The following is a 19,356-nucleotide window of genomic DNA, read 5'->3' as shown; positions in this document are numbered from 1 at the left end:
CAGCATCAATAGACTCTCCAGCAGCCAGCATCAATAGACCCCCCCATCAACAGTAGATCCCTTACAGCAACAATAGATCCCCCATTAGAAACAATAGACCTCCCCAGCAACAATAGCCAATGATGCAAAGACAGATCCCCTCCAGTGACAATAGATCAGCAGCCAGCATCGATAGACTCTCCGGCAGCCAGCATCAATAGACCCTCCAGCAGCCAGCATCAATAGACCCTCCAGCAGCCAGCATCAATAGACTCTCCAGCAGCCAGCATCAATAGACCCCTCCCTCAACAGTAGATCCCCTACAGCAACACTAGTCCCCCAGCAGAAACAATAGACCTCCCCAGCAACAATAGCCAACCATGCAAAGACAGATCCCCTCCAGTGACAATAGGTCAGCAGCGAGCATCAATAGACTCTCCAGCAGCCAGCATCAATAGACCCCTCCCTCAACAGTAGATCCCTTACAGCAACAATAAATCCCCCAGCCGCAACAATAGACCTCCCCAGCAACAATAGCCAACCATGCAAAGACAGATCCTCTCCAGTGACAATAGATCAGCAGCCAGCATCAATAGACTCTCCAGCAGCCAGCATCAATAGAACCCTCCCTCAACAGTAGATCCCTTCCATCAACAATAGATTCCCCCACCAGCAACAATAGACCTCCCCAGCAACAATAGCCAAACATGCAAAGACAGATCCCCTCCAGTGATTAACTGATTCTTTGGAACTTGGTTCCCTCTATTCACCTACAGGAACCTCATCAAGCAGGATGGGTCCTGCTATTGTAGGTCTACGCCCCCATTGTGTGCCTCCCGGACGGTCGGGATGAATTTGACAAGATCCAATATTAACTAACATTCGAAGAACAAGTTCCAAGTATTCATTTGTCTTCTTGCATTAAAAGAATCGCATATCCTGGAAGCCCATGTAAGAAAGCCGTGGTAACATTAAAGTATATGTAAAACAACCCATTCAGTTTAAAATATCAATTAAAGGCAAAACATTTGTGTATAGATATAAAAAAAACATTATAAATACCTTTTTTGTCCCTTTTTTTTTTATAAGTAATCACATTCCTTCTAAGCTCCTTATGCGGCTGAGAACAGAGAGATGGGGGAGGAGAAGTACACACAGCCGCACACTGATCTTCCCAGGGAATGGCTGTGCTGGGGAAGGGGGGAGGGGGCAGCAGATATCTGATCATTGGAGGAGGGCAGGCTGAATTCCCAGCACAGCTAGAGAACTGACCCTGTTGTACTCACATGCCTAGTGTGGTCAGTTTTTAATAGGAAAGCAGTGGGACTGGAAGGAACACCAAGGATTTCACACAAAGGAAGCAATACAAAGAGGAGACTTTTTCATACAAGTACACAGTACAGCCGGCACAGATCAGGAATATCAAATGTTGGCTTTACATATTGTTTAACCACTTCCAGTCCGGACACTTCCCCCCCTTCCAGTCCGGACACTTCACCCCCTTCCAGTCCAGACACTTTCACCCCCTTCCGGTCCGGACACTTTCACCCCCCTTCCAGTCCGGACACTTCCCCCCCTTCCAGTCCGGACACTTCACCCCCTTCCAGTCCAGACACTTTCACCCCCTTCCGGTCTGGACACTTTCACCCCCCTTCCAGTCCAGACACTTTCACCCCCTTCCGGTCCGGACACTTTCCCCCCCTTCCAGTCCGGACACTTTCCCCCCCTTCCAGTCCGGACACTTTCCCCCCTTCCAGTCCGGACACTTTCCCCCCCTTCCAGTCCGGACACTTTCCCCCCCTTCCAGTCCGGACACTTTCCCCCCTTCCAGTCCGGACACTTTCCCCCCCTTCCAGTCCGGACACTTTCCCCCCCTTCCAGTCCGGACACTTTCCCCCCCTTCCAGTCCGGACACTTTCACCCCCCTTCCAGTCCGGACACTTTCACCCCCTTCCAGTCCGGACACTTTCACCCCCTTCCAGTCCGGACATTTTGAGCCCCTTCCAGTCCGGACACTTTCAGCCCCTTCCAGTCCGGACACTTTCCCCCCCTTCCAGTCCGGGCACTTTCCCCCCTTCCAGTCCGGACACTTCCCCCCCCCTTCCAGTGGGACACTTTCCCCCCCTTCCAGTCCGGACACTTTCCCCCCCCTCCAGTGGGACACTTTCCCCCCTTCCAGTCCGGACACTTACTTTCCCCCCTTCCAGTCCGGACACTTTCCCCCCCTTCCAGTCCGGACACTTTCCCCCCTTCCAGTCCGGACACTTTCCCCCCTTCCAGTCCGGACACTTTCCCCCCTTCCAGTCCGGACACTTTCACCCCCTTCCAGTCCGGACACTTTCCCCCCCTTCCAGTCCGGACAATTTTACCCCCTTCCAGTCCGGACACTTTCACCCCCTTCCAGTCCGGACACTATCACCCCCTTCCAGTCCGGACACTTTCCCCCCCTTCCAGTCCGGACACTTTCCCCCCTTCCAGTCCGGACACTTTCCCCCCCTTCCAGTCTGGACACTTTCCCCCCCCTCCAGTGGGACACTTTCCCCCCCTTCCAGTCCGGACATTTTCCCCCCTTCCAGTCCGGACACTTTTCCCCCCTTCCAGTCCGGACACTTTCCCCCCCTTCCAGTCCGGACACTTTCACCCCCTTCCAGTCCGGACACTTTCAGCCCTTCCAGTCCGGACACTTTCAGCCCCTTCCAGTCCGGACACTTTCACCCCCCTTCCAGTCTGGAAACTTTCCCCCCCTTCCAGTCCGGACATTTCCCCCCCTTCCAGTCTGGAAACTTTCCCCCCCTTCCAGTCTGGACACTTTCCCCCCCTTCCAGTCCGGACACTTTCACCCCCTTCCTGTCCGGACACTTTCCGCCCCTTCCAGTCTGGACACTTTCCCCCCCTTCCAGTCCGGACACTTTCACCCCCTTCCTGTCCGGACACTTTCCCCCCCTTCCAGTCCGGACACTTTCCCCCCCTTCCTGTCCGGACACTTTCCCCCCCTTCCAGTCCGGACACTTTCCCCCCCTTCCAGTCCGGACACTTTCCCCCCCTTCCTGTCCGGACACTTTCACCCCCTTCCAGTCCGGACACTTTCACCCCCTTCCAGTCTGGACACTTTCCCCCCCTTCCATCTGGACACTTTCACCCCCTTCCTGTCCGGACACTTCCCCCCCCTTCCAGTCTGGACACTTCCCCCCCTTCCTGTCCGGACACTTTCACCCACTTCTGGTCCGGAGACTTTCCCCCCCCTTCTAGTCTGGACACTTTCCCCCCCTTCCAGTCCGGACACTTTCACCCCCTTCTGGTCCGGACACTTTCCCCCCCTTCCAGTCCGGACACTTTCCCCCCCTTCCAGTCTGGACACTTTCCCCCCCTTCCAGTCCGGACACTTTCCCCCCCTTCCAGTCTGGACACTTTCCCCCCCTTCCTGTCTGGACACTTTTACCCCCTTCCTATTCAGGCCAATTTTCAGCTTTCAGCGCTATCACACTTTGAATGACAATTGCGCGGTCATGCAACACTGTACCCATATGAATTTTTTAGCATTCTTTTGAGACAGATAAAGCTTTATTTTGGTGGTATTTATTCACCGCTGGGATTTTTATATTTTTTGCTATATAAATGAAAAAGTCCAAAAATTTTGAAAAAAAGTGTTTTTCTTATAAAATTTTGCAAATAAATAATCTTTCTTCATAAATCTTGGCCAAAATGTATTCCATTATCTTTTTAGTAAAAAATGCCCAAATTATTTTATAACCAAAAATTATAATTTTTTAAAAAAAATTTTTACATTAATATTTATGTTTTTTTTTAATTGCATACTGTCACCCTAGCAGTACAGTGTCGCCATGGTGACACTGTACTACTTGTGGGGGGTAATGAAGATTTCTTTTTTTTTTCACAGATTACTTTTACACCCATAAAGACTGTAAAAGCAATCATTTCTCCTTCTCTCTGTCTGCATTCTTGCAGCCATTGAGAAATACTGTGAGCTGTGATTGGTCACAGCTTGTCACATGGTACAAGGCTGTTGTGAATGGTCCTGTACCATGTGACCTCTGTGATCATTCACAGATTTCACACGTAGTAAGCAATGATGTCAGAAGTGACATCTTGCTTACACCTATTCATGTGATCACTGATTGGTCAATCAGTGATCACATGATTGGGACCTCGCACAGAGGTCCTGTACAGTGATCGGTGTTCCGCTGTGCACCGGTTTGTGGTGCTGCACGCTCCCAGGGAGTACAAAATGGCGGGCTCCGTTTATGAACAGCAACCCGCCCCTGGACTGCTCCCGTCCGGCTGTTTATATACATGGGCCGGACGGGAAGTGGTTAAGTGAACTCGGTGTAGAGCTATTCAGCCTGAGGTCATTACAGAGGACAAGGGGGCGCTCTTTACGTCTGGAGGAAAAGAAATGTAATCTCCAAACACGGAAAGGATTCTTCACAGTAAGAGCTGTGAGAATGTGGAATAGACTCCCTCAAGAGTTGGTTGTGGGCAGCTCAGTGGATTGCTGTAGGAAAGTCCTGGATTCTTTCTTGGATACACAGAATATAACTGGATATATCATTTATAGGGAAAGGTGATCCCGGGAATATCCGATTGCCTCTCGGGGGGATCAGGAAGGAATGGTTTCCCCTGCAGGAGCAAACTGGATCGTGCTTTGCTTGTTTTTTTGCCTTCCTCTGGATCAACTGTGGGTGTAGGATTATAACTATTTTTTTTGGTTGAACTGGATGGACTTTTGTCTTTTTTCAGCCAGACTAACTATGTAACTATGCCCATTGGCTTCATACCACATAGACCGCCAGGCTGGTGCACCATAGGGACAAAAAGAGCGAAACAGATATCACCGCAAATAAAACACCCCAAAACTGAACATTTCAATTTCACCCAATAAGCTGCTTAGGCAATAATTTTCAGGCAAGAAAATTCTTCTTTTTTAAAATTGTTTATTTAGAGACCCTTAAGTCCCACGTAAGCAAGTTCCCATTAAACGTACCAATTTGCTGCATACCCCCATGGGCGTCCCTAGGCAGGTGCGGGGGGTGCGCGCCGCACCGGGTGACACCTTTTGCACGGGGTGACACCGGACCCACTACACAGAAAGGTACGTTTTAATGCAAGCCGACGATCCCCGCAGGATGGACACTTGGTGTCACCCCCTCTGACGATCCCCGCAGGATGGATCGGATCTGCGGATTGAGCATAACGGATCGGAGTCCAATCCATTATCCTCCCCAATCTACAGATCCGATCCATCCTGCGGGGATCATCGGCTTGCAACCAATTCGGGATTAACTGAACTCTGCACGGTCGGCTTGCTTTAAAACTTTCCTTTTCGTGGAGCTCGTGCAGAGATCAGTTAACCCCGTATAGGTTGCAAGCCCATGATCCCCACAGGATGGATCGGATCTGTAGATTGGGGAGGATAATGGATCGGACTCCAATCCATTATGCTCAATCCGCAGATCCGATCCATCCTGCGGGGATCGTCAGAGGGGGTGACACCAAGTGTTCCGGCACCGGGTGACACCAACCCTAGGGACGCCCCTGCATACCCCATACCAGGCTATCGCATTGTTGGGATGAGAAGAGCAATTTTGGCAAAACTGATATTTCCACCAGGTGACATCAAAGCGGAAAATCTCAATTTTCGGTCATTAAACTGCTTAGGTAAAAATTTGCATGCAAAAAATTTTTATTTTTTAAAAAAATATTTATTTAGAAACCCTGAAGGCTCATGTAAGACATGCCCACGGGCTGCATACCACATACTCAGCTCAGTGTGAGGATGGGAAGAGCAATTCCTGCAAAATCGATATTGCCACAAAATGACATCAAAGCTGAAAATCCCAATTTCAGTAATGAAGCTGCTTAGTCATAATTTGCATTAAAAAAAAATCCACTTTTTAAAAATTATTTATTTTGAGTTTTTTTTCTTTTTTTTTTAAAGAAGGGATGGGGGGCGGGGTGTGTGTGTGTGTGTGTGTGTGTGGGGGGGGGGGGGTAGTTGAGTTTGTTTCACTTCACTTGACGTGTTTGCAAGTAATGAATTCATGAAGATGGAACATGTATGTATAATTAATGAAATAAATTGTAACTAATTGTATATTTACGTAATTGTAGATATTCCCATGTGGTCTGATGAAGCCGACCGGGTCTGAGAAACATGTAAATACGTAATCTATAGCCACATCGATGTATTCTGCCAGATAACGGCTGGAGGTGTTAAGGATGGAGAGTCTGTATTGGATTGTAAATGGTGAAAGGCAATTGTATGAGAAAAATATGTGACTGTTCACATGACGATGGGATGTTGGTAGTATCCGCTCTCCCCGGACCCGGCATTCACTATATCCGCTCTCCCCGGACCCGGCATTCACTATATCCGCTCTCCCCGGACCCGGCATTCAGTATATCTGGTCTCCCCAGACCCTTCATTCACTATATCCGCTCTCCCCAGACCCTTCATTCACTATATCCGCTCTCCCCGGACCCCGCATTCACTATATCCGCTCTCCCCGGACCGGCATTCACTATATCCGCTCTCCCCGGACCCGGCATTCAGTATATCCGCTCTCCCCGGACCCCGCATTCACTATATCCGCTCTCCCCGGACCCTGCATTCACTATATCCGCTCTCCCCGGACCCTGCATTCACTATATGCGCTCTCCCCGGACCCTGCATTCACTATATCCGCTCTCCCCGGACCCCGCATTCACTATATCTGGCCTCCCTGGACCCCGCATTCACTATATCTGGCCTCCCCGGACCCTGCATTCACTATATCCGCTCTCCCGGGACCCCACATTCACTATATCCGCTCTCCCCAGACCCTGCATTCATTATATCCGCTTTCCCCAGACCCTGCATTCACTATATCTGCTCTCCCAGGACCCCGCATTCACTATATCCGCTCTCCCCGGACCCCGCATTCACTATATCTGGTCTCCCCGGACCCCGTATTCACTATATCCGCTCTCCCCGGACCCCGCATTCACTATATCTGCTCTCCCCGGACCCTGCATTCACTATATATGCTCTACCCGGACCCCGCATTTACTATATCCGCTCTCCCCGTACCCTGCATTCACTATATCCGCTCTCCCCGGACCCTGCATTCACTATATCCGCTCTCCCCGGACCCCGCATTCACTATATCCGCTCTTCCCGGACCCTGCATTCACTATATCCGCTCTCCCCGGACCCTGCATTCACTATATCCGCTCTCTCCGGGCCCTGCATTCACTATATCCGGTCTCCCCGGACCCCGCATTCACTATATCCGCTCTCCCCGGACCCCGCATTCACTATATCCGCTCTCCCCGGACCCTGCATTCACTATATCCGCTCTCCCCGGACCCTGCATTCACTATATCCGCTCTCTCCGGGCCCTGCATTCACTATATCCGGTCTCCCCGGACCCCGCATTCACTATATCTGCTCTCCCCGGACCCCGCATTCACTATATCCGCTCTCCCCGGACCCCGCATTCACTATATCCGCTCTCCCCAGACCCCGCATTCACTATATACACTCTCCCACATTACACACAAGATTGAAATGCAATTATTTTAGCAAATATAAAAACTGCTGCATACCTTTTCTCATCAGCAGTATATAGCAGTCTTGTGACTTCTATCAGTGTCCAGCCGAGCACTGGTTAAAACTTGTAGGAGGAGTTTTCTTTCTGCTCTGGGAGGATGCAGGACCCCTGGCCTCTGTTTGAACAGTGCTGATTGGCCCTGTGCTGATCACATGCACTCTCCCAAGAAAAAAAACCTCTCCAGCAATACACATCAAACTAAGCATGTGCAGAGTGACTCCACACAATATGTCTTATCGGGAGAGAAGAGGGGGGCACTGGAAGAAGAGGAGGATCAGAAAAGACAGGATCAAACAGCCTTTTTACACAATGCAGAGGATTAACCCCTTAGGTTCCGCAGTGAGTATAACAAGCACGCTTTACTGCATCTACAGACTGATTGTACTGTTGGGGGTTTAGTAACACTCTTTTTTATGTTATTGTACATTAACCATTTTCTGTTTTAGAAATGGTGCCACACTTTACAAATCTCTTTTACTCATAGCTCTGAAATATCTTCCAATACTGGGATGTGGCATCTGGACTGATTTCATTAAGCTTCATTACTTAACCCAAATCCTAACCCTACCTCCCTACCCTAACCCTAACTCTAACCACCTTACCCTATCCTATCCCTAAACCTAACCCTAACCCTAACCTAACCCCAATCACCACCCTAACCCTGACTCCCTATCCTAACTCAAACTCTAACCCCAATCTCCTTATTCTAACCGAACCCAAAACCTAAGCCTACCTCTAAACCTAACCCCAACCACCACCCTAACCTAACCTTAAACCTAACCCTAACTCCCTATCCTAACCCTAATCCTAATCACCTTACCTTAACCTAACCCTATCTCTAACCCTAACCCGCAACCAAAAACCTAAACCTTACTCTAATTTAACCCAAAATTTAAGTCTAACTCCCTACCCTAACCCTATCCACCTTAGCCTATCCTATCCCTAAACCTAACTCTAACTCTAACCATAACCCTCAACCCTAACCTAACCCCAACCACCACCCTAACCCTGACTCTGTATCCTAACCCAAACTCTAACCCTAACCACCTTACCCTATCCTATCCCTAAACCTAACCATAACCCACAATGCTAACCCAACTCTAACCACCTTACCCTAATCTAATCCTAAACCTAGCCCAAACTCTAACCATCTTTATCTAGCCACCTTACCCTAATCCTAACTACTTTACCCTAATCTAATCCTAACCACCTTACCCTAATTTAACCTCCTAAACTTAATCTAACCTTAATTGTAACCCTAACCCCTAACCTAACGCTCTAATCCTGATCTAACCTTATCCCTAAACCTAACCCTAACTCTTGCCGTAACCCTCAACCCTAACCTAACCCCAACCACCACCCTAACCCCCTATCCTGACCCAGAATCTAACCCTAAACACCTTACCTTATCCTATCCGTAAACCTAGCCCTAACTCTAACCATAACCCACAATGCTAACCCAACTCTAACCACTTTATCCTAATCTAATCCTAAACCTAACCACCTTACCCTAACCTTACCTCCTAACCTTAATTGTAACCCTAACCCCTAACCTAACTCTCTAACTCTGATCTAACCCTATCCCTAAACCTAATCCAAACTCTAACCCTAAAAACCACCTCACTTCAAATTTACCCATTGACAAAATGTTGAAATGTTGCCAGAATCTCAAAATTTTCCATGAAATGTCAGCAAAACAAAAATTTTCATCAGAATTATCACCTTCAAACCCTAACCCTAATCTAAACCTAATCCCAACTCTAACCCCAATCTAAACCTAATCCCAACTCTAACCCCAATCTAAACCTAATCCCAACTCTAACCCCAATCTAAACCTAATCCCAACTCTAACCCTAATCTAAACCTAATCCCAACTCTAACCCCAATCTAAACCTAATCCCAACTCTAACCCCAATCTAAACCTAATCCCAACTCTAACCCCAATCTAAACCTAATCCCAACTCTAACCCTACCCATATGGAAAAAAAATATATTTGAAATATATTTTAAAAATATTCTTCCCAAATATATTGATATATATTTGAAATACTACAATTTTGGCCGTATTCAATATATTTCACTATATATATATATATTTATTGTATGTGGAAATGTGTTTTTATTACAAAATATATGAAAAATATTTTTAGAAATGCATTTCAGATTTACTGTATGTCTTTAAAAATGCAATTCTACATTTTTGGAATGCATTTACAAATATATGTAAAAATAGATATTAAAATTTATTTTTTATATGTTAAAAAAAATCTGAAGAATATGTTTAAAAAAATATAAAAAAAAAAAGTTTAATATATTTTGTAATATATAATAAACGCATTTCAACATACAGTATATCTATATATTGGAATATATTGAATACGGCCAAAATTGTAGCATTTCAAATATATGTCAATATATTTGGGAAGAATATTTTTAACATATATTTCAAAAATATTTTTCTTCCATGTGGGTAATCTAAACTTCACCTCCAACTCTAACCATAGCCCTCTAACCCTAACTCTAACCGTAACCCTAAAAACAACCAAAAACTACCTTCCCTATTGACTCCAATGAATTTCATCAAAATTTGGAAATTTCACCAGAATTTTTAAATTTTAATTTTTAATTTTTTTTTAAATTTTAATTTTTCTCCAGATTCTAACCCCAACCCTCTAAGCTATATATAACAGAGAAATACAATATGTAAGCAAGTGACCCACATTGAGAAGTCCCAACAGAGAACCAATCTGTGGCTTGAAAAGAGCCTCGTGGTGGCGCCTGGAGAAGCTCATGTGACTCAGTGGGTGAAAGGCGTTGAATGTCACAACGTCGTGACGCCCGCGCTGCAGGTGCCACCACGTGGCTCTTTCAACCTGCCGCGCCACACTGGGCATACACTTTGACCACACCAGGCATACACTTTGGCCACACCGGGCATACACTTTGGCCACACCGGGCATACACTTTGGCCACACCGGGCATACACTTTGCAGCCACACTGGGCATACACTTTGCAGCCACACAACGTCGTGACGCCCGCGCTCCAGGTGCCACCACGTGGCTCTTTCAAACTGCTGCGCCACACTGGGCATACACTTTGGCCACACCAGGCATACACTTTGGCCACACCGGGCATACACTTTGGCCACACTGGGCATACACTTTGGCCACACCGGGCATACACTTTGGCCACACCGGGCATACACTTAGCAGCCACACAACGTCGTGACACCCACGCTCCAGGTGCCACCACGTGGCTCTTTCAACCTGTCGCGCCACACTGGGCATACACTTTGGCCACACCAGGCATACACTTTGGCCACACCGGGCATACACTTTGGCCACACTGGGCATACACTTTGGCCACACCAGGCATACACTTTGGCCACACTGGGCATACACTTTGGCCACACCGGGCATACACTTTGCAGCCACACACCTCATATGGAAACCAATAGCAGCAGCATCACACAGAGGGTCAGGACCGACTGATGTGAGCGATTGATTCTGGAACGGTGAGCCAAATCACATCAGGCTCAGGTTGTGCCTACATCGGGGGGTTGGTCCCAGGACTATGATTTCTCCGTTTAGCTTTACACACCTGGTATCTTCCCTCTGCCTGTATGAAGTGAATGGCTGTGGCTACCTATACTGCATATCTGCTCCCTTGCCGTCAAACTCCAGCTTGCTGCCTAAGCCTGATCCTATCTGTTTATCTTGCTAACAGTGAAGCTTTCTGCTGCTATCTCTATTGGAGCCATTGCTATACTTATCCTCTGTGCAGCATGATTGGATGGCATGTATGGAAAATTCAATACAAGTTTGCATTTCCAGCATTGATTGAAGATATTTACTCTGATTGATGGACATTATGGACCGCTACTAATATATATGCCCATTGATACCATTTCTGGACATATCTCTGGCCCAAAGTTCTCATAGGGACCAGCACAATCAGATTTCCATTGCAATCCTGTTAGAGATGACATAGTTGACCTATTGGTCCAGCACAATTGGTCATAATTATATTGCCTTTGGCCTCTTTGGGTTCTGTTATGGCATTTAGTGCATGTCCGAGTGTGTGTGTGTGTGTGTTTGTGTGTGGTTGGCAAGTCTGTGAGCCCAGGCGGTGGTTTTATTGTGTATGACAACGTTGTCACTCGGTTTTAATTGTGTAGGGTGCAGGGATATTAGTTATTATTGACATTTTGATATTTTTCAACAAAATATTTTTTCAAGCCGCGGATTGGTTCTCTGTTGGGACTTCTTCTGACGGGAGTCACTTTGGGTGGGGGGCCCATGGAACCCAGCTCACTTTGGAGAGGTGGGCAGACCCCTGTCTCAGCTCCCCATATCCCTCTTATGTGTAAGTCACCCTGTGCCTGTTAGGGGTACAGGGTGATCTGTCCTAATATTGGGGTGGGGGGTTGTTGATTGTTTAATGCCATGTGGTTGCATCCCATTGTTCTATTGTGTGTCTTGCTTGGGAGCAAACTATTATGGGATGTATGTGTTTGTGTATTAACTTGGTGGGGTGTGTTTCCAGCAGCCCTCCCTCCTGATGGGACTGTCTGCTGGTGTGTCTCTTGTTACTAAATGTAGATTGCCCCGCCCTGTGTCATTATGCAGGGAGGGGGGTTGTTCCCTTGAATGTATATATCTTGTATCTGTGTTAAAATAAAGTAGTCTATTTCCTGGTTTACTTCAAGTCTGGTGTCATCTAGTCTTGTATGGTCATCTGTGGTGTCTGTGGTCGGTGTTCAGACGGGGAAGCGGAGTCCTAACGGAAGTACCCAAGCGCAGTCTGGGGACGGTTCCGTTACACTTCTTAATGTGGGTCTCCTGCTCACCTATTGTATTTCTGTGTTCTGTGTCTTTTCGGTCCTGAGGACACCACCCTTATTTTTGTGTGAGCCGGCTGTATATTGGTTATATTTGCTGTGGATCCTGTTTATGTTTTTATGATTTTTAACCTGTACATTACCCTAACTCTATCTGTAACCCAACTATAACCGCAACCCTCTAAACCTCAAAACCATCGAGGACACCTTGACTTCACCTTCTCCTCTGACTCCAAAAGTATTTTGCCAAAATGTTGTTATTTCACCAGTACCTCTAAACTTTCACTAAAATTTCAGGAAAAATTAAAATGCTCAATCTCACCCATTTCTAGTGCATTTTTTAGGTAAAGAGAAGAAAACAACTGACCTTGACAGTAGTGGTATGAGAGCCCTTGTAATAAGAATTGGCTGGTTCCATAAAATGCCATCTTTAAACCTAGCTACTATTTGCCAGGCCACGGTATATGCCAAGGGAAGAGAAAACGTAGTTGGCATACACAGCATCCAACCTGCTACAGGAAAAAGTGTTAACTGGAATTCGGGGTGGACTGACAACTAATGGGGCCCCCGGGCAATAGGGGATCATGGGGCCCCTGTGTCCTTGCCCAAACTCAAAAAAGCCTATGAAAAAGGTACCAGGGGCATCTCATGGGGCCTCCTACTGACCCCGGGCCCTCGGGCAGTGCCTGAGTTTCCAAATGGTCAGTCCGCCCCTGCTGGAATTGCGTTGCTGAGGACAAAACAGACACTTTTCCTTTTTTTTTTAGTTTTATAGCCCCCATTTAAGAGTATAGTGGTCTCTTCCAGCCAAGTACTACATGATGGCTGTTTACGGCTGGCATCTCAGCTGGCTACCGAGTGAAAAGCAAATTGCAATTTAATAGCAGAGCAGGAAAAGCTGGCTGTGTTTACTAGGAAACATTCCAGCAGGCTCTGAAGGCAATCTGCAGCTGGGTGGATGTCCCCTTTAAATGACACTGGAAAAGACAACAACAAGGGTTTTAAGCAGATATACTCACTGCCATCGTCGGAGTCATAGTTGTCCAGGTCGGCGGAGTCGGTCTCTAGCTCTGGCACCTGGGGACGTATGTCCAGTGGGGCGAGGGTGTGTGGGGGCCCCGTGGGAGAGGGGGCCCCTTCCGGCCATGGAGTGTACCTGGGGAAGTAGTCGGAGATTTGCTGGATGGGCCGGATGGGTCCCGGGCACACGTTGATGGCCATGTGCTCCTGGATACTGATGGGCACCTTGTCGCCTCGCCGTACTGTCATCGGCTTTCCTGCGAACAGAAAGAGAGAGAGAGTCAGGAAAGACCAAGAGCAGATTGTGACAAAAATGCCATAATAATTAAAAATGCAACACTGGTGGAGGGAGCATTGCAGTAGTAAAATACAAAAATGACTATAATGAACCATTTGCAGTAGATGCACTTGATAATTATGTAGTATTGGACCCAACGGACGTGTGCAACGAGCACAAAGGGAACCACTGGACAAAATACAATAGGTAGTAAGGGATCTGCTTCTTAGAGTGCAGAGGGCAGCAGAAGATCTGTTGCATAATGTGCAGAAGGTGTAAGGGATCTGGTGCAACAAATGCCGTGATTGCATGGGTCCACTAAACAGAGCTGAGCAGCTATAAAGGGATCCAGTGCTGAGCACCCACAAAGGATCCAATGGCTCCATAAAGGGGTCATCAACTAGTAGGGGACCTTTGGATAAAGTACAGCAGCTATTGGGGGGCAAGTGGGTGGAATGCAGAGAACAGAGAAAATCCCGTGTACAGAGTGCAGTGGGTAGTAGGGATCTAGTTAATAAAGTACATAGGTTTCTAGTAGAGGAACTGTAGCAAGTAGATGGGATCATTGCATTAAATGATAGTAGAATGCAGAAGATGGGATCTACTAAACCAATGCAAGGTGTATACAAGGATTTATCCGATAGAATGAAGCAGGTAGTAGGGATCCAGTGGGTAGGTTGCAGCAGGAAGTAGATATCTTGTTCGTAGGGTGCAGCAGGTGTTAGGGATCTAGTTGATAAAGTGCAGCAAGTACTAAGGATTCAGTTGGTAAAATACTGATGCTATGAGGGGCTCCTTCTTGTAGAGTGCAGCAGGTAGTAGGGATTTAGTTGGTAGAGTGTTGCAGCTAGTAGGGATCCAGTGGGTAGAGTGCAGCAGGTAGTAGGAATCCAGCAGGTATAGTACAACAGGTATTGGCTCCTGTGGGTAGAGTGCAGCATGTAACACTAATCTAGTGGGTATAGTGCAGCAGGGAGTAGGATTCCCATGGGTAGGGTGCTGCAGGTAATAGGGATCCAGCAAGTAGAGTCTGCAGATGGTAAAGATCCATTGGGTTGAGTTCTGCATGTGGTAGGGATCCAGTGAGTATAGTGCAGCAGATAGTAGGGTTCCTAGAAGTCGAGTACAGCAGGTAGAAGGAAATTGATAGGTAGAGTGCAGCAGGTAGTAGGGTTCCTACGAGTTGAGTCCAGCAGGTGGTATCGATATAGAGGATTGAGTGCAGCAGGTGGTAGGGATCTAAAGGGTTGGGTGCAGCAGGTGGTGGGGATCCAGCAGGTAGAGTGCTTCAGGTGGTGGGGATCTAGTGGGTAGAATGCCATGGGTGGTAGGGTTCCTATGAATTGAGTGGAGCAGCTGGTAGGGATCTAGAGGTTTGAGTGCCACAGGTGGTAGGAATCTAGAGGCTTGGGTGCAGCAGGTGGTAGGGATCCAGTGGGTAGAGTGCAGCAGGTGGTAGGGATCCAGCAAGTATAGTGCAGCAGGTAGTAGTGTTTCTACAGGTTGAGTACAGCAGGTAGTAGGAATCCAGCAGGTAGAGTTTACCAGGTGGTAGGTATCCAGTGATTATAGTGCAGCAGGTAGTAGGGTTCTTATGAGTTGAGTGCAGCAGGTGGTAAGGATATAGAGGGTTGAGTGCAGCAGGTGGTATGGATCTAAAGGGTTGGGTGCAACACGTGATAGGGATCCAGTGGATGGAGTACCGCAGGTGGTGGGGATACAGCTGATAGAGTGCAACTCGTGGTAGGGTTACTACAAGTGTAGTGCAGCAGGTGGTAGAGATCTAGAGGGTTGAGTGAAGCAGGTGGTAAAGATCTAGAGGGTTGAGTGCAGCAGGTGGTAGGGATCTAGAGGGTTGGGTGCAGCAAGTGGTAGGGATCTAGAGGGTTGAGTGCCATAGGTGGTAGAAATCTAGAGGCTTGTGTGTACCAGGTGGTAGGGATCCAGCAAGTATAGTGCAGCAGGTAGTAGTGTAACTATGAGTTAAGTGCAGCAGGTGGTAGGGATATAGAGGATTGAGTGCAGCTGGTGGTAGGGATCTTGAAGGTTGGGTGCAGCAAGTGGTGGAGATCAAGTGGGTAGAGAATAGCAGGTGGTAGGGATCAAGCGTGTAGAGTGCAGCAGGTGATAGGGATCCAATGGGTAGAATGCAGCAGGTGGTAGGGTCCCTACAGGTTGAGCAGGTGATAGGCATGTAGAGAGAGAGTTGAGTGCAGCAGTTGATCAAGAGGGTTGGGTGCAGTGGGGATCCAGCGAGTGGAGTGCAGCAGGTGGCTGGGATCCAGTGGGTAGAGTTCCGCTTATAGTGGGGATCCAGTACTGTAGTAGTATGGTAAGGAAGAGAAGGTTTATATAGCTCAACAGTAAACCCCAGGACATGTCTGTTGTGGTGGCCTTAGAACAGTCACATCCTTTTACTATGGCCATTAAAATTGTGATAGCCACCATGTGCCTTCCACTATGGGTGCCCACCACATGCACAACACAGCACCTCACTGCCAACTTCCACCACCATCACCACTGCGCAACCTCACCAACCTGTTATTTCCCACAGAGCATCATTACTGTAACTTGCAAGAAAACCACCGACCCTTAATGTGCCAGCCAACCCTTTGCAACCATGCCACTTTAACCCCTTTATGGCTCAAAAACAGAAACCTGCGGAATATCCCCCCTTTTATAACCTTCTGCTTTTCAGAAAGAGACCGGGAAGGGTTGCGTTGCCTCATTAACCCTTTCCACCAAGCTGGATGGACTTACCTGTCACCGTGGCTCTCTGAAGGTAGCAGCAGGGCTCCTGGGGGACCGAGGCAGAGAGTGGAGCTGAGCGGAGGACGCAGAGGAACGCTAGATCGCCTCTGATGATGCTTCTCTCCCTGACTGCTGTGTTTCACAGCAGGGGAAGGAGGGAGGGAGAGCAGAGGAGAGGTGGAGACAAAGAAAGAGCAAATGAATAGAGGGGAAAAAAGGAAAGAGTGTAGACAGAGGTGAAGGAAAACAATCGCAAGATAACTCAGGCACCACCAACCAATGCTTAACCACTTGATGCTTGGACCTCGTTCAATACAATCCAGACACATCCATCTGCCTGGACACCTATTGTCAGCCAGGCTCTGCTGCATGCAACCCTTTTATCTCCTCTCATTCTTCGTCATTTTATATCTGCAAAAACAAACCAATAAATAAAAGAGAATAAATAAAAACAACAGATTTACAAAAACAGCAAAAACACCCATTTCATTCAAGGGATGCTGTAATAACTCAATGGTGGGTTCATTTATCTAACCTCAGCACAAGATGCATATAAATAGAGGAAGCCAATTTAGAGAAATAAATCGGAGAACGAAACACATGCAATGAATACAATTTAATATTCACAGTGTACAATTTAAAATTTGGAATGTGAAGTGAAGCCCAAATAATCTAAAAAATATGATGTGCATAATTTTTTAAGTAAGAAAAAAACTGAAGAAATTAAGGAAAAACTTGTAAAAATCACACCGACACAAGAGAATATATATATTTGCTTCTCCATCTGTAGATAGATAGATAGATAGATAATAGATAGATAGATAGATAGATAGATAGATAGATAGATAAAAGAAGGAAGCAAGGAAGGAAGGTACATGAAAGGAAAGATGGAGGGAAGGGAAGAAGGAGAAATAAAAGAAAGAAGGATGATGGATGGGAAAAAGGAAGGATGAAAGAAAGGATGGTTGGTTGGAAGAAAGAATAAGGAAGAGATAGAAAGATAGAGAGATAGATAGATAGATAGATAGATAGATAGATAGATAGATAGAGAAATAGAAAGATTTGTTCCAGAACAATGACTAAAGATGTTTTATATGATGAAAAAGAGAGAATGGATAAGAGTGGAAGGAAGGAGGAACAGAAAAAGGAAGAGCGATGAAATGAAGTACGGGGTGAAAGAAGGGAGATGAATGCATGGAAGGTAGATGAAAGAAAGAATAGATGAAAGAAAAGAAGGAAAGAGTGATGTATCGGAGGGAGGAAGGGTAAGTGGAAAGAAGAAAGGAAGAAAGAAAAGGAAGGAAGGAAGGGAGGAAGGAAGGAAGGAAGGAAGGAAGGGAGGATAGGTGGTAAGAAGGAAGCAAGGATGGAAGAAAAGAAGGAAGGGAAGAAGGAAGGACGATGGAAGAGAGGGAAGAAAGTAGGAGGGATGGACTGGAGGGAGGTAGGACAGGTGGAAAGAAGGAAGGGAGGAATGGGATAAAGGAAGGTATGAAGAGAAGAATGAAGTAAAATTAAAGAATGGAAGAAGGAAGAAAGGAAGGAAGGTATATAGAGAAGAAAGAAAGTAGGATGGAAGGCTATGAAGAAGGAAATAAAATAAATGAAAGGTTAGGGGCAAGAAGATTGGAAGGAAGATAGATAAATGATGAAGGGAAGGGAAAAAGTAAGGAAGAATGGATGAGTGGGTGGAAAGAAGGATAGTTGGAAAGAAGGGAATGATGGGAAAAGAGAATGAAAGGAAAAGAGAAGGAAGATGGAAGGAGAGATGGATGGGAAAAAAGAAGGAAGATGAAAAAAAGAAAAGATGGGTGGGTAGATGGAAGAAAAAATAGGATGAAGGAGGAAAGGATGGAAGGAAAGGATGGATAGATAGATATATAGATAGATAGATAGATAGATAGATAATAGATAGATAGATAGATAGATAGATAGGATAGGAATAAAAGGACACAAGTATTGGGAGAAAGGAAGAAAAGAGGGAAAGAAGATGGAAGGAAAAATGGATGAGAAGAAGGAAAGACAATAAAATGAAGGGTCGGATAAAAGAATGTAGATGATTGGAAGGAAAGCAGATGAAAGAAATAATGGAAGGAAGGGAAGAAAGAAGGAAAGAAGGGAGGAGGGATAGGAGAAAAGAAGGATGTGAGGGATGGTAGAAATGAAAGAAGGGAAGAAGGAAGGACAATGGAAGGAAGGATGGATACGATCAAAGAAGTACAATAAAATGAAAGATTGGATGAAAGGCGGAAAATGACTGAAAAGAAGGTAGATGAAAGAAAGAATGAAGGAATGGTAGCTGTGATGGAATGGAAAGAGGAAAGATAGGAGGAAAGAAGGAAGGAAGGGGAAATGTAAGAAAGAAAAGAAGGAAGGAAGAAAGAAAGAATGAAGGAAAATTAAAGGAAGGTGGGGCTGAAGGAAAAATGCGAGGGATGCAAAGAGAGAAGGGAAAAAAAGAAGATGAATGGATGTAAAGAAAGATGCACTGTCATGTGTATGAGGTCTGAGGAGCACTGTCACCTTCATGTGTATGAGGTCTGAGGAGTAGTGTCACCTTCATGTGTATGAGGTTTGAGGAGTAGTGTCACCTTCATGTGTATGAGGTTTGAGGAGTAGTGTCACCTTCATGTGTATGAGGTTTGAGGAGTACTGTCACCTCCATGTGTATGAGGTCTGATGAGTACTGTCACCTTCATGTGTATGAGGTCTAAGGAGTACTGTCACCTTCATGTGTATGAGGTCTGAGGGGCACTGTCACCATCCTGTGTATGAGGTCTAAGGAGCACTGCCACCTTCATGTGTATGAGGTCTGAGGAGCACTGCTACCATCACGTGTATGAGTTCTGAGGAGCACTGTCACCTCCATGTGTATGGG

The 19,356-nt window shown here is 46.5% G+C and overlaps 1 protein-coding gene across 1 annotated transcript in view; it reads right to left on the bottom strand.

Annotated features, from left to right (window-relative positions):
* Nucleotides 1-16,641, bottom strand: part of DOC2A (double C2 domain alpha) — a 105,146-nt gene extending 88,505 nt beyond the window's left edge. The window contains exons 1-2 of the mRNA XM_089664872.1: nucleotides 16,488-16,641; nucleotides 13,450-13,707 (exon numbers count right to left, since the gene is read on the bottom strand). Of these exons, the coding sequence (XP_089520998.1) occupies nucleotides 13,450-13,699 (250 nt within the window). The 5' untranslated portion in view covers nucleotides 13,700-13,707; nucleotides 16,488-16,641. The remainder of the gene's footprint in view (nucleotides 1-13,449; nucleotides 13,708-16,487) is intronic.
* Between the last annotated feature and the right edge of the window lie 2,715 nt (nucleotides 16,642-19,356).

Source organism: Staurois parvus, unplaced genomic scaffold (genome assembly GCF_062004578.1).
Source record: "Staurois parvus isolate SC_StPar_1 unplaced genomic scaffold, SC_StPar_1.0 ptg002083l, whole genome shotgun sequence".
In the NCBI taxonomy this organism is placed as follows: domain Eukaryota; kingdom Metazoa; phylum Chordata; class Amphibia; order Anura; family Ranidae; genus Staurois; species Staurois parvus.
Note: the sequence above shows the minus strand (reverse complement) of the source record. Positions and strands in the feature narration are given on the sequence as shown.